We start from the raw sequence: 15,324 nt of genomic DNA, 5'->3' as shown, positions 1-15,324 counted from the left end.
AGAGAAACCGAAGCCCACGGAGAGAACTTCGCGCGACCAATACCGGAGGTATTGAACGACGAAGAACATTACGAAGTAGAAATGATCGTGGATTCAAAACGGCAAGGACGGGGAACCAAATACTTGGTCAAATGGATGGGATATCCCGAAGCAGACAACACCTGGGAGCCCTACGCTCTCCTGAAGGGAACAGCGGAAGAAGCCATGAAAGATTTCCATGACCAATATCCCGACAAACCCCGTCCAGGAACAGCCTGAGAGGAGAAACAAAGATTATAAAAGGAGCGACAAGAGGACTCCAACAAAACATCTCCTCACCTTCTTTCCCTCTCAAACACTTTCCCCCATTCGAATGCTCCTCCACGACGACCACGATGCTTCGTCTCCATCCAGAAACTCCTCCCCCGATGTCGTCCTTATGGTCGCCAATCTAGATGTCGAACGAGTGGAAAGAGGAACAAGTCCTCACCGACCAGATGCTGGACGAATTGATAGAGGAACAAGTCCTCAACAACCAGGATCTACCGGGGTCCTCCTCACCCCTCATATCAACAACTTCTCCGACGACGACGCCGAAGACTATGCCAAGTTCAAGGAAAGGGAAAGAACCCGAAGACCCTCACCGGAGAGGGCCTCACGAGATGCACCACGGCATGAAAGTTCTGATGACCGAAACCAGTCGAGCCTTGGCCAATTACCAGTGGGAGTTCCACCTCCTAGTGAAGGCACGCCAAATAGTGGAGTTGCAGGTCCCTTGGGATTTCGAGCAAGAACAGCAGCTCAACTCCCAAGCCATGGAGAAGCTGAGCCAATACCAGTTCTATCAGAAACTGCATCTCCGCCAGTACCAACTGGTGGACCGATTCCCAGCTCCATGGGAGGACCTACCCCTCGTGCAGATCCTCACGCCGGAGAACTGGAGCGACACGCGGACGCGCTCCTCCAGTGGAACACCATCTCCGCGGTAATACAAATGGCCACAGCCATGGCCCTCCAAAGACTTGCTAACTTCTCGGCAGGACAACCCGGGAATGAACATAGCGACGTACCTCGACGATTGGCTAGTGCCAGTCTTCAGATCCGAACACTCGCCCTCCAAACCGACCCGGACACAGCCTCCTGGTACGCCCACAATGACGGGCGACCGCGAGCCCTCCTCATCCACCCTGACGAGTTCTCCCAATACGTCAACCGAGAGCTCCTTCCAGCTCTCCTCTTCGGAGGGGAACTGGGGAACGTCCAACCAAGCAGAACCGACCCTTTCCGGGTTGTCACTTGGAACGTACCACGTCCCGGAGAACACACCACGCCTGTACCAAATCTAAGGAGGGTTCCGCGCACGGTCGTGGAGCACCCTCCACCGAGACAACGAGAGGTTTCTACAGCGCATAGCCATACCGCGACTCCCCCCTCTCACCGGATACGAGGTTTTCCCCTATCCCAAGGAAATACCGACGAGGAGGAACCGCCCGTCTATCGAAGAAACGAGGGAAGGCGGAGTCGGGGAAGCCAGACAACCCTCGGACGCGGAACAACTGCTGGCCGGAGTGTTCGACACCGGCCTAGATCGCCTCCTCCTAGTGCTCGACTTCGTACGCACAAAAGAGAGGATAACCGAAGTAGCCGCAGAACTCGCCGCACTGATTCGGAGGCTCGAAGAAATAGCTCGTGGACTAGATCCAAGCTCGATGCATGGGATGCTCTAGACGACCCCGGAAATTACGACGAAGCGGACCCCTACTATCGACCTGACGAAGGGGGCGGGGATTATCAAGGACCCTTCGATTATTAAACGAACTAATAACAGGGCACAAGGAGAAGAAAGGGGGTAAGGAAGTTGAGGAACTCCTTCCCCTCACAAAATCGCATCCGAAACGATGTAAAACTACAATCGTCCGCAACGACGTAAAACTAGGATCGTCCCTCAAGACGTTAAACTGTACGACCTCGTCCGAAAGAGACGTTAAACTACCCCGCGTCCGGAATGACGTCTAAACTATCGGACCTGCATGTCTTAAAACTGTGAAAAGATAAGAAGGCAGGGGAAGTACCTGACCATTTAGTCCTAGGTTCAAATGATGGTACGAATCAAGGACAACAGCGGGCATAATTCCACGTACGACCTACGGCGGAACCTTTCACATCCTCGCTGTCAAGGAGTTAATCTGACAGATGCATCGAGCGTCCCATTTGGATCCTCAGTTTTACAGGGTTTTTTCCGCATTAGGGAACCCTCTACATGACATATACTCTACTCGTAGGTGTCGACAAGCAGGCCCTTCGCCTTGGTACAGCGAAGTGCCCATACATAACCGGTTGCAAGTCCGAGTCAAGAAATTATGATGCATAACTCGTAACGTGAACCCTCACAGTCAAGGTCTGACTGGTGTTTTGGGACGTCCCACTTTGGATCTCCCGTTTTACAGGATCGTTTCCGCATTAGGGGATCCTACAGCTGGCGCATGAGATGATGTAGAGAGCGGGCCGCCTCTACCTCACAAGTCTTCCTAATGATGTGAGGCCACAAAATTACATCCGGAACGATGTAAAACTACCAAAGGCTTGGTCCGCAATGACTATAAACTACTAGGGTCCGCAATGACGTTAAACTAGTCATCGTCCGAAACGACGGAAAACTATCCTCGTCCGAGGTGACGTAAAACTACCATTGACCAAAGGAGCGTGGTTGCATTCTGGCGAAGCGCGGAAGGACTCGCGTCACAGAACCCTGCCTATAAAAGGTCGAAGCACTTCCAATATTCACTCGCTTTTCGGTAAAAGAATATCGGGTCGTCTTGGTTCAAATCCAAGCGAGGGGTCTGGGGACATGGAAGAGCAAGCATCTCTTCATGGAGCGCTCAGTCTAGTCTCGGAGTCGAAGTACAAGAAATTCCGCTCCAAGACCTAGTCAGGAGGCAACTAGGACACGTGCCTCGAGTCGAAGATCTAGTAGGAAGGGACTAGATCACGCGACTCTCATCTGGCCCACATAGCGGAAGAACGACAAGAGCGGCCACTCATCCGAAGTCTACTCCGCCAATCGTCCGCAACGACGATAAACTACGAAGCGTCCGGGAAGACGTTAAACTAAGCATTGTTTTTCCACAATATTTGTGGCGAAACAACGTCCGCGATGACGCTAAACTATTGTCCCTTTCCACACAGGGATTGTTCGAGGCCAATGGCATCGACGTCCGCAAAGACGGTAAACTACGGGCATCCGGAATGATGTAAAACTACTGTCCCTTCGTTCTAGGGATCGTGCGTGGCGATCTTGACAGGATACCGCGCGTCCGAAACGACGATAAACTATTGTCCTCTCAAGAATGAGGATCGCGCATGGAGGATACTGGACTGATCCCCCATGCGTCCGCGACGACGTTAAACTAGGTGCCCCCTGAACCTAGGGGTTGTCATTGACGTCCAATCCCCTGGCCGCCAATGCGTCCGCAACGACAGAAAACTATTTGCTCCTTACCGAATAGGAGTTGTGGATTGACCGCCATGGTGTCAATCGGTCTGCAATGACACTAAACTACGTGCTCCTTACCGCATAGGAGTTGTGATTCATCACTCTGGTGCTGAATCGTCCGCAATGACGTTAAACTACTCGTCCCTTTTGGCACAGGGATCATCGGTCGACATCATTCTTGACGAGAATGTGTCGACAATGTCCGAAATGACATTAAACTACCCTCATCCTCGGAGGAAAAACCTATCGTGACTCGAGGGACATAGTCAGACGATAGCCCGCCTAATGCACGGCGTTAAACTGCAGGTCCGCCTACCTCACGGCGTTAAACTGAGCGGTCTCATAACTTTGAGGCGTTACAAGTTATCCGGTTTGATATAGTATAAACCGTCCATCATGCCTCAGTGGAATCTGGAGCGGGTAAAGTCTGGTCTATGGCCCTATGCACATCACCGATGGAAATTCCGGCGTGCAGAAACATCTTTCCCCACAGATATTCCATGTTGATGATGAAGCACATCCGAAACGATGTAAAACTACTGACGTCCGCAAAGACGTTAAACTACGGATCGTCCGAAACGACGATAAACTACGGACCATCCCGCATGACGTTTAAACTGCCAGTCGTGGATATATCTCGCAACCCGACAAATATATCAGCTGTGGTCTTGATGTCTACTCGTGCAAGCGAACGGACAGACTTGGGAAAGGAGTCAGACTCCTCCTTATTCCTCGCTGCACCCTTCAAGTCTAATTCTCTTCACATCCTTGCCTCGAACCCAACACTACACGTGGTATTCCCCACCATAGGCCCACGTTTGTGAAAAACAAACTCTGGACGCCGTAAACTGCCTCACCGGAGATGAGTCCACCGTATGGGGACAATACTGCTTGGGATTTGGCTGCAACCTCACCGGAGATGAGCTCACCGTATGGGAGCGATACTGCTTGGGGCGTCATGACTGGTAGCCTGGAGAAGTAGGCCTAAGCCTTCGTAAAGCGATCAACCTACTTGTCCATGGGCGCCATCCACTGTCGTCAAGAGGAACAACAAATCATGAGGATAGACGACTATCCTGGAAACACTGAGGTTTGGCCCTCGGAGAAGGAAGAAGAAGAACCTGATGACACGAATTAGAACCCACACGCTCGAATTTCTACACATCCACACACCACTCGCATTCATACGCCTTTCTTGATGCTGTTCCAGAAGCGGGCTGGAAGTAAGACCGCAATGCGGTTTACCCGCGGCAAAATCAATCCCACGGGTGAAGGAAGAACACCCTACAGAGCGGAGGTTTGGTACCCTCGTGCCTCGACAAACAAACAGCTCAACGGAGATGGAAAACTCCTAGAGGATCAAACGATGTAAGTCGGTCTTCCTCCCAGAAAACGAAGTCATGTCCCGGAAGTCGCATCCGGCGACCATCATTGGATCAAGAAAGCAAATCGTATATGGAGCGGCGATGACACGCAAGGCGTGGTCCTACCAGGCGAATAGGACGTAGAAAGGGGGTATTGTTATGATCACGTTCTATCGGGCCTACACGGCGGTCTATTCCGATACGATCATCACAAATATCAAGCGGCCTCACACAGTGAGGCGTACAAACAAGGTACAGGTAGTAACCTTGGTCATCCACTCCCAACGGATCACCTTATCGTTGGTCGAGTATCACGGGCCTATTGTATTAGCGGGCATGGAACGCCGCCTTATAAATTACTCACACGCAGGGCATGAACCTCCTAGTCTTTCCTGGCCGGAAGGAGACAAACGGAGAAGCACAAGAGTAGTCGTTATTGAGAGAGACGACTTAGAGAATACCTACAGATACATATTCGGTATTCTCACGCCCTACTTCCTAAAGTAGTATAAAAGGCCCATAGAATAGGCTGAGGATCTTCAGTCTATTCTCTTCGTTCCCCTGTATCTTCACATACAGGGATCTTCGTTCACTGTGGTCTTCCTACCACAGCACCCTCATCCACTGTAGTCTTCCTACTACAGTCTTCATTGCTATATCGCAATACACTTCTGGCTCCTGTGCTACACGTACAGTCGAGACCACCGTTCCACACATCCTCCACGAGTGACCTAGGGAAGAACCTCCTACTCTTGGGGTTACCGACGAGCAGTCGTAACAGAAGGCGTGCGACACCCATTCGAGATCTGGTCCAATCACAAGAACCTTCTATACTTCTCTACCGCAAGAACTCTCTCCCGCCGCCAGGCACGCTGGTCACTCTTTCTCTCCCGCTTCAATTTCACCCTCGTCCGGTTGGGGGCATTACCCACTGACCCGATGCTCTGTCCAGGCGTCCAGACCTAAAAGAGGGGGTAAAATTCGACAACAAAAATCAGGTACTACTACAACCTCAAATGTTCGTCAAAAGTGCAACAGGACGAGGAACAGTCGAAATGCTTGATAGCCAGCTGAGACGAAAGCTAAAAGAAGTCACAGCCAAAGATAAAGAAGTAACAGACGCAATGGAACTTATCAAAGCATCAGGACCCAGAGCACTCTCAAAAGGTCTGCAAGAATGGAATTATGAAGATGATCTCATCTGGCACAGAGGAAAAATATACGTTCCACCAGACGACGAACTGAAAAGACAGATCACAAAGATGTACCATGATTCACCAGCCGTGGGACACCCAGGAAGATGGAAGACCTACGTCCTAGTATCAGACAACTTCTGGTGGCCAGGAATGTCCACGTTCATAAAAGAATACGTAACGGGATGTGCAACGTGTCAATACACTAAAAATATCACACATCCCACACGTACTCCACTCGTTCCCAACAAAATACCAGAAGGACCCTGGCAGACAGTCACAATGGACTTCATCATGGATCTTCCACAAGTCGGACCGTATAACGCAATACACGTAACAGTAGACAGAAGCACTAAAGGAGTCGTCTACACTCCGTGCGACAAAACCATAGACGCCAAAGGAACGGCCGACCTCTATATGAAAAATGTCTGGAGACGATTCGGACTCCCACAGAAGATCATCTCCGACAGAGGTCCGCAATTTGCCGCTCGATTTACAAGAGAACTATGGAAGAAACTAGGAGTTACGACAGCGTTATCAACCGCTTATCATCCCGAAACAGACGGAGAAACAGAAAGAGTAAACCAAGAACTAGAACAGTACCTGCGAGCATTCTGCAACTACGAACAGACAAACTGGCCTGAGCTACTACCATACGCCGAATTTGCGCACAACATAAGGGAACATTCAGCCATACACCAATCACCATTCGAACTCATGTACGGCTATAACCTGACCTTCGCACCCCAAATCGCACCAAGGACCGACATCCCCGGAGTGGAGCTAAGGCTGGAAAGGCTAGAACAACTTCGAAAAGAAACGAAGGCCAGCCTGGAAGTCGCAGCAGAATTAATGAAAAGAAAAACCGCCGAGAACGAAGTCAAACTAGAAGCAGGACAGAAAGTTTGGCTCTCAGGAAAAAACATTACCACTACACATCCAAAGGACAAATTAGCCCCTAAACTACATGGACCGTTCCAAATAGAAGAAAAGTTAGGGCCAGTTACGTATCGATTAAAACTCCCGCCAACATGGAAGATACACCCCGTGTTCCATGCCTCTCTACTTACACCATATAAAGAAACAATAGCCCACGGCCCCAACTTCGAACAGCCACCACCTGACCTAATCAAAGGACAAGAGGAATACGAAGTGGAAGACATCCTCGACAAAAGGAAATGAGGACAAGGATATCAATATTTGGTACATTGGAAAGGATATCCGAGTTCGGCGGATGAATGGATCACAAGGGCAAACCTAGGGAACGCCAAAGAACTTTTGGAAGCATTTGACCAAAGACGCAACACTTTGCCTTTACGAGAGGCCCTTGTAAAGATGGGATCATCAAAGCACAAAACATATAAAAATCCGAACTCGATCCTTGAAATCCCTCCAGCACTTCAACCATTCCTTTCCAACTCATCTCCGATAAAACATGTCCTCCGACGAATCCCTTTACCTCTCATCTGCTGATAACACCCTCGTCGACAAACGAATGTCGCTCCCCAGTTACCTCCGCTCCCCCACCATGTCAGAAGCAGGAGACTTCGAGGCTATACTCCGTAACGAAGACACTCCCATGCTCAGCGCGAGGGGACAAGAGTATCGAAGAGAGGAAGCAGCAAGGAGGTATCAGGCTCAAGTCGACGCTGACGCGGCAGAAGAAGCAGCTGCGGCGCAAACCCCCGGATCCCCCGTCATAGACATATCCACATCCTCGTCATCCTCCCCCTCGCCACCCCCTCTGATCCGTGAAGCTAACGAAGGCGTTGTCTTCCCGGATAGGGAAACTTACCTCACAACTCCCGTTGCGTACATGATGGGACTTATTGAAGGAACGCCCAACACAGAGTTCGTGTCGGGACCAACTAGACCGGAGATTCAGAGGGCGTTAGAGATCTTGGAAGAAGAAAGGAGTTTCGTTCGACACGCACAGCGAGCTCTGCAGATCAGAGAGGGCACGATCATCGCCCGTATTAACGCTGGAGAGCGAAAACTCATGGGCTTGCAGAACCTCCGAGACTCCTTTCATCCTGCCGACGATCCCACTCCCTCTACCGAGTATCACATGCCTACCACGGCTGTGGTATCTCGTGCCTCGTCTTCGGCCTCAAATGGTGCTCCGCTTCGCCCAATGCCAGGGACTTACTCCACGAGGACCGACAGAGAACGGGATGTATATCAATTCGCACAAGTCTCCCCCCGCTATCACATCATCCCCGCGTGTCTCGGCCTTATCCGCTCCTCGACGAGAACTCGACCTCCCCTTCCCTTCACTGAATACAACTCTAGCGAGTCCGACACCACGCCCGTTGTACTCCGCCCTCGTGGAGCTTAGAGATCAACAGATGCCCTCGTCCGGTATGACGTAAAACTGCCGGGGCAGACGACGGTTCGAATCCATTGGGCCGGTACCCACTGCCATGATGAGAAGAGGGACTCGGCTCTAAAACGCAGTCCCCGCATGGTTGGTAATGAGGTGGGGTATCATGACGTCCGTACTCAAGGGCTATCGCGTCATGACTTGACTGTGGGCAGCGAGAATTTGTGCCCTAAATATTATTTTGTATGATCTGACTCATGTGCATTGCTTATGTTTTTCTTGGACTGTTACTTACCGTCTCTGGCACTGATGGCCTAGAGGGGGGGGTAATGTTACGAAACGCCTTGCCTATGCTTACCTATCTTTCTCACCTTCTTGATAAGGACTCGTAGGACCTTTCTCCCGACTATACCTTGCGTCCCCACTCCATTGATACTTGGTCCGTGCATCTGCTTGTACATATTTATAGATACTGCGGCGCAGTGTGGAAGCCTCAGGCTATCCACTTCTGTCCAATCTAAGAACTGCTGTTCACACAGTCTTCTCTGATTGCAAGACACTAGTCTGATCAGCCCCGATCATCCTCTCAAACTCCTTTCCATTATTTGTGGCCTAGGATCCTCTCGTCTCGAACAGCCGTTCGTGACACTAGCTCCTTGCACCACGGTCATTGTGCAGTAAATGTATTGATGGAGCATCTCTCAGAAGATATTGCTTATTATTAGCATGAATCAGCAGACAGATAGAAGCAGCAGACCTTGCAAAACATGCCATTCATCCATGTCCTGTTTGTGATAGCAAGGTTCAGTTACCAGTACCAGGAGGACCATAGAATGACACGTCCTTTGACAACTATTGCGAGTCCAATGCTTGAGTATGCTTGGATGAGGATCTAATAGGGCAAAGGATTTGGAGCGGTGCGTACTAGACAATGGGTAAGGTCCGTTTGAAATGGCCCATAGAATGATGGGCATGTTGGGTGTTTAGATTGCAGCCATAGAGTGAGAGGTGTTGATATTGCTGGCATTACAAAGCTGTGTTGAATCCTGTGGGTCAAAAGGCATCCATGGTATGCCCACTGTCATTTCCATCCCCTCTTGTGTCCACAGGTTCTGACATACCTTAAATTGAAGAATGTCTCAGATTCCAACCACTCATCGCCTTGTTACTCGTGCCTCGAACAAAGATCGGCATCCGGGACTCCTAGATGCTAAGGTGCGGCGTCGGAGCCATGCTGATGTTACTGAAGAGCGAGATTTGGTGGAGGCTGCAAAGGAGAGTTCTAAAGCGAAGGGTAAAGCTTCAGTCAGTAAAATTGCTCTGTTGGAAGATCATATGCAAGCTGTGTACACATCTGACATGGCTAATGCGTCCAATCCTGGTATGAGCACCATGAAAAAGGCGACACGGCAGATTGCAACAGTATCTGCATCGAGCACTGTGATCAGTGAAGGGGTCCTAGTCATTCCTAAAGGTCAGCAATGCTTACTAGTCTCCAATCTTTACCTCGTTGACACAATTAATGTGAACATTAAAGGTCAGAAGGCTGCTGACACCAGCAACGGATCTCAAGATGGACCAAGCAACCTACCGAAGAAAATTCGACCTACCATCAGGTCTGAAATCATGGCCGAATGCACTGTGGCCGAACAATCCTCAAAGACAAACTTAAAGAGGAAAGCTATGGAGGGCAGTGAGCAGGAGAAGTCAAACAGGTTTGTATGGCATCTTGGCTCGCATGTTGGTTGGCTCTGAACCTTACATACGCAGCTTGGCTTCATTTGATGCACAGAGGTTGGTGCGCTCGCACCAATCTCAGGCCCCTTCAGGGCTCAACCCAGGATTCTCCACCAGGAAGGTAAATCCGGCCTTCAAAATCCCTGTTCTCCCCAAGGCGCATTTGCCCTCAGCATCCATCAGCACTCCTAAACAACAGGCTGCACCCACTCACAATAAGATGGACGTGGATAGGAATGAGGACCAGGCGGCCTTAGACACTGACCGCGGTGATAGCGATAACGTTATCTTGGGAGCCGATTATGGCGGTCTTGAAGATGAAGATGAAAGCCGTGAAGGTGCTGCCATTCCACGAGTCATGGCCAGGCAGCGCAACAAGGGGTCCTTGAACAAAGAGAAAGGTCACGACTTCAATGTACGTTCTTGCTTATTGTTCTGCTAGACTACTAACAAAACTAAGGTACCCAGCCTTCTCATTACCCATGGGCATGGGTTCTCCATGCGAGCCATACAGGCAGACAACACCAATCACAACGCAGTGATGCCAGCTGACCTTGATAAGGATGGAGATACTATCAAAGAATTTGAGAGTCTGCCTTGTCACATGGTGTGTTCTCATTATCTTTCTGGTGACTTACCACCAATGATTGCTTGACCTTTCAAGCCTGCGAGCGTCAAGATCCAGCACCATAACCTCCCTGAAGTCGACCAATTCCCCCTGCTGTCGCAGCCGCGGAATCAATCCAAGTCCGGGCGCTCCAATGGATTTTCGATAGATGACCTGCCTGCTGGAACTCAAGCACGCTGGCGGCGTATCTTCATTCCCTCCTGGCGCGACTTCGTCGGCACATTGGAGAATCCATGGGATGTATCAAGCCTGATCCACGAGCTTCAACAGCTATGGGATGCAGTATTCCCATCTGTCCCTCACACAGTCGCACACACCGAGGTTGTGTACTGTCTGGTTAGTTATCATTTCATTTTCATCCTTCACTGATCTCCAATTGTGTAGGCTATGCAACATATCTATGAATGGTGCAACGGGTTCACAATCGCCGCGCTGTAAGCCGTCAACTCCTTCTGGAATGGTGATCCAGTCTACCATGACCTCAACGACAAATCCGGCGATGGTGCATTCTGGAATGGTGATCAGGTATTCAAAGACAAGGGCGAGAGAGCGGAGTATGCGAGGTGGGCCATTGCTCATGACAGGAAGATTCCCTTCCTATGGAACTTCTTCGATGATACAGATCCTATCAATGTGGTACGTTCGTGTATGCCTTCATTTTTTACTATTAACGCCTGCTCTTAGAAAAGTAAAGGAGCATTCGAATCTCCATGGGTCTGTCGAATATTCGCATACCATCTTCTATGGTTTTGGTGATCCTTGCGAATAGGGGGGGGAGGTTGTTTGATGCACGCGCAAGGGAAGGCAGATCAAACAACTGACATTGCGAGAAGAGTATGTATGTGTAAGCAGAATATGATGACTAAAAGCAGCGAGACAGCACGGGAACGAGAAATGGTCTGAGCAAAATGTATGCCGAAGAGACAGGGGTGGGCGAAAGCCCGTGAGGCTTTCCGATGTGCAGCAGAAAGAACGTCTAAACAGAAAATGGGGCAAGAAAGAGGTCAGCCGCGATGGGAGGGTGGGACCATCGCGGAGCGCCTGTCCTATCAGTGGGTAGGCGCGTTCCCGAGACGTTGCTTCTCAGCTGAGCATCCGAACGCGTGCGAAGGGAGAAAGACAAGGAGGGTGGGTGTGTTTTAGGTCAGAGAAAAATGATGGTAGGTATAGAAAGGAACGACATGGGCAAAATGCAATTGGTAGCATGTGGGAGTATCTGGTGCAGAGAAAATAAGATAGAGGTGGGCAATAAGCTGATGCTTATAAAGTGAGAAAGCTAGGCGAAGTGGGAAGCCTGCTGACTTGTTCCACTGCAACTTCGCCTGGTAAGCAACGATGGTGACGGTGACCAATGAGGGGGTGGATATGGGAGCAGTGCTCCCATGTGACATTTGGTGCGAGGAGCCGGTGGCTCGGTAGGGGGGGGGGTGGTGTTAGATAACCAGGGGTTGAGGACAAGGTGGAGCAGAGTGATGTGCCAGGGCACAACTGCCCATGCCCTCAGAGTACATAAGAGAGCGGTGCACTCGTTGTCAGTCCCTTCCAACCAAAACTCTATCCAGTCGTGCTCTATGGTCCTGATGCATCGGGGAGTTCCAGAGAAGGGTGTACCAACACGGGTGCTTATAAGGGTGACTGGGATGCCCAGGCAGATGCGCTCACTAGGGCGACATGTGACATTCCAGATTGAAGGGTCAATTGGAGAGCCAGCCTGTGCAGCCAATTGTGCATGGATGGGAATGAGGGATGTCTTCCTGAGTGGAGATGCAGACGGGTGCTGAGAAGAAAGGGATGGAGATGGGGGGGGGGGAAAGGGCAATCTAATGGCAAAGGCGTTTCAGCGGCGACTTCAGTGCCATAAAAAATTATGAGGTGCGATGGGTCATCAAGGGATCCAGCGACAATCCGTGCATCAGGAGGAAGGTGGAGTTGCATAGAGGAAGACATGGGTTGGTAAAAGGGGAAGACAGGGCAAGGTATGGGATAAAGAAAAATTGCATGGAACGGCGAGGTTGATATGCAGAGGGAGGCACTTATTTTTTTATAGGGAAGCAAGTAATTTTACGTTATGATTATGTGGCATGTATGAATGGGTTTAATGCACTAGGATTGCTGCCTGATTTCTTTAGGGAGTGGAGGGAGGGTAAATGCAAAGGAATGAGTTTAGCTGCTTGGGCAGCTTGACGAGGGGGAAAGGATGAGAGTTGCTGCTGGCACTGCGTGGGAGCAGGCAGCGGAACCCTCATCAATCATAGACCTAATTCTAGGGTTCCAGTCATGCCTCGTGGAACCTTAGAAGACAATCTATGGTTTTGGTGATCCTTGCGAATAGGGGGGGGAGGTTGTTTGATGCACGCGCAAGTGAAGGCAGATCAAACAACTGACATTGCGAGAAGAGTATGTATGTGTAAGCAGAATATGATGACTAAAAGCAGCGAGACAGCACGGGAACGAGAAATGGTCTGAGCAAAATGTATGCCGAAGAGACAGGGGTGGGCGAAAGCCCGTGAGGCTTTCCGATGTGCAGCAGAAAGAACGTCTAAACAGAAAACGGGGCAAGAAAGAGGTCAGCCGCGATACCCAATCGGTAGGAGTTGGCGACGCGTCTAGGCTGGCCTGGATTCCCACTATGGTAGGAAGGCAACAACGAACCTGCTCAAAGGGGGGGGTGTGCTAGTTCGGGCCGAACGGTGAGGCGGAAAAGGCTGCTGTGCACCTCAGGGTTGGCTTGCATGTAGGGCGCCATGACCTCTGAGTGGTCTCGCAGGTAGACAAGGAAAGCAGAGCTGGCCCAGCGGCCTTTTGCCTGCATGGTGTCAAAGGGTACACCCCGCAACAAATACTCTAAGGTGCCTCCAATACGGAAGCTGTGTCCGTGAAGTGGCTTTTGCTTGGCGGCGGTGGAAGCAGCAGAGATGCGGGAGAGGAATATCTTTCTAGTGAGGGGGCGGCGCGACCCAGCAACTGTATGGGTAAAAAGATGCTCGCCTGGGCGAGGGTTATTTATGAACAAATGGTTAGAAAGAGCGGCGTGCGGGTCGGACTTGTCGTTCTGTTGGGCCCAGTAGATTGCTTCGCCAGCCTTGTTTGTCTTTGTGTGGGGAATGAAAAGCTCCGTAACCTCGTCACCATTGCGGCTAGCTTTGTAGGTGATGCTGGATCGCTGGAGGTGGAGTTCTGGGTCGAAGGCTCCAAGCTTTGGGATGGTCAGTTCTCCTACCCGTGCGGCGCCATAGAAAAGCGAAGTTGCGCAAGCCCACACAGCCGCGTCAAGGGGATCGGACAAGGCTAGTTCCTTTTTGATGGCGATGAGGATGCTGGGGGTGTATAGCTCTCGCTGTCTACGTTTGGAAGCCACAGGGGCCATGGTTTTGGCAGACCGGATCATGACCTCAATTTGATCATCCTCGAGGGTCCATGGCATGCGGTGAATAATGTGCCAGGCCCTGATGCCCGCTAGATAGTTTTTTATGGTGCCAGCAGCATAATCGCCTGCCGCCCGATGATAAGAGAGTTAGTGAGAAGAAAAAGGAAAGGGATCGCACGGCGACTGCACCTGTGAGCGCAGAGATGAAGTATAATATGACGTCCGTGGAGGCAGGTGCGCGCTCAGCCTCACGGAAACCCTTATTGTCACAAGCGACGTGGAATGTGAGGAGGCCTGCAGCATATGTACTCAGGGTAGAACGTTCCTAGCCACGGCCCATGATGTCTTTTATGCGGTCTTCATCAGCTGGGGAAAGTGTGGTGTTGGAGTGCGGGGCAGTGTTCTCTGGGCGCCACTGAATGAGACGGTCAACCGCACTACAGTGGGGACGCAAAGGAGAGACGGCAGGAGTGAGGTGCATGGGGTAGGGTTTAATGGCTGGGACCGGATTGCTGTGGGCATCAGGCAGTTGAGCATGGAAACGAGAGGGTCGCGTTTGTGCAGGGAGGAGTGGAGTCGTGAGGTTGGTGTGGCGCATGGTAACGCTCGTAGGTAAGGGGATAATGGACGGGGAGAGGAGAACAGTGGATGAGGAGGGGAGAAATAAGCGACTAGCAACGGTAAGAGGGGCAGGCATCACTGTGGGTGGACAATTGGCTGCTAGCGTGGGGACGGAGAGGGAAGACGTCGACCAGGAATGGTCGTGCTTCGTCCGGAATGAGAACGGGAGGGAGGAGAAAGCGTTGCGGAGGGTAGATACCCCGGGAGGGACCATCTGCTGGGTTGTCCTTGCTGGGGATATATCTGGGATGGACGAAAACCTCATGAGGTTCGAGGAGGTGGATTCTGCAAAAGATAAGGTTTGTTTGCCGATTGCGGCTGCGGCCACTTGCCCAGGCATCAATAATGCCTTGGTTGTCTCTGTAGACTCTGAGATGATGCGCCGAGGGAGAGTCAGGGGAAAGGGAAAGGAGCACGCGGACGAGTAGCTCAAAACCGAGCGCTTCGGCCCAACCAATGTCGTGTCCTTCCTGGTTCCAGCCCGGGGTGAGAGTCCACGTGCGCCAGCGGTCACCGATGATGATGCCAATGCCAATGGCTGAGCTGACGTCAGAGAAGGCCCTGACATCGAGGATAGGCTCAATTCCGGGGACAGCGCGTGAGACGTCGTTGCGGGAGA

At 51.1% G+C, this 15,324-nt stretch overlaps 4 protein-coding genes across 4 annotated transcripts; 3 read left to right on the top strand and 1 right to left on the bottom strand.

The window, feature by feature from the left end:
• Positions 1-352: 352 nt before the first annotated feature.
• HETIRDRAFT_310169 (uncharacterized protein) lies at positions 353-1,792 on the top strand (the record flags this gene model as incomplete). Its single annotated transcript, XM_009543893.1, has 1 exon — positions 353-1,792. The coding sequence occupies one exon, from the start codon at positions 353-355 to the stop codon at positions 1,790-1,792; it is 1,440 nt and encodes a 479-aa protein (XP_009542188.1).
• A 5,672-nt stretch (positions 1,793-7,464) lies between these two features.
• Positions 7,465-8,367, top strand: HETIRDRAFT_448457 (uncharacterized protein; the record flags this gene model as incomplete). The annotated part of the gene is made up of 1 exon (XM_009543892.1): positions 7,465-8,367. One exon carries the CDS (start codon positions 7,465-7,467, stop codon positions 8,365-8,367), a length of 903 nt encoding a protein of 300 aa, XP_009542187.1.
• A 1,119-nt stretch (positions 8,368-9,486) lies between these two features.
• Positions 9,487-11,951, top strand: HETIRDRAFT_424654 (uncharacterized protein; the record flags this gene model as incomplete). Its single annotated transcript, XM_009543891.1, has 13 exons — positions 9,487-9,826; positions 9,890-10,067; positions 10,123-10,150; positions 10,172-10,504; positions 10,532-10,696; positions 10,754-11,043; positions 11,102-11,151; positions 11,187-11,353; positions 11,402-11,431; positions 11,517-11,555; positions 11,598-11,773; positions 11,829-11,849; positions 11,888-11,951. 13 exons carry the CDS (start codon positions 9,487-9,489, stop codon positions 11,949-11,951), a joined length of 1,881 nt encoding a protein of 626 aa, XP_009542186.1.
• Positions 11,952-13,373: 1,422 nt separating this feature from the next.
• Positions 13,374-14,565, bottom strand: HETIRDRAFT_414354 (uncharacterized protein; the record flags this gene model as incomplete). Its single annotated transcript, XM_009543890.1, has 3 exons — positions 13,374-14,209; positions 14,274-14,378; positions 14,418-14,565. 3 exons carry the CDS (start codon positions 14,563-14,565, stop codon positions 13,374-13,376), a joined length of 1,089 nt encoding a protein of 362 aa, XP_009542185.1.
• Positions 14,566-15,324: the final 759 nt, after the last annotated feature.

The sequence above is a fragment of the Heterobasidion irregulare genome (genome assembly GCF_000320585.1).
Source record: "Heterobasidion irregulare TC 32-1 unplaced genomic scaffold scaffold_02, whole genome shotgun sequence".
Taxonomy (NCBI): domain Eukaryota; kingdom Fungi; phylum Basidiomycota; class Agaricomycetes; order Russulales; family Bondarzewiaceae; genus Heterobasidion; species Heterobasidion irregulare.
This window is presented reverse-complemented; position numbering and strand designations above follow the sequence as displayed.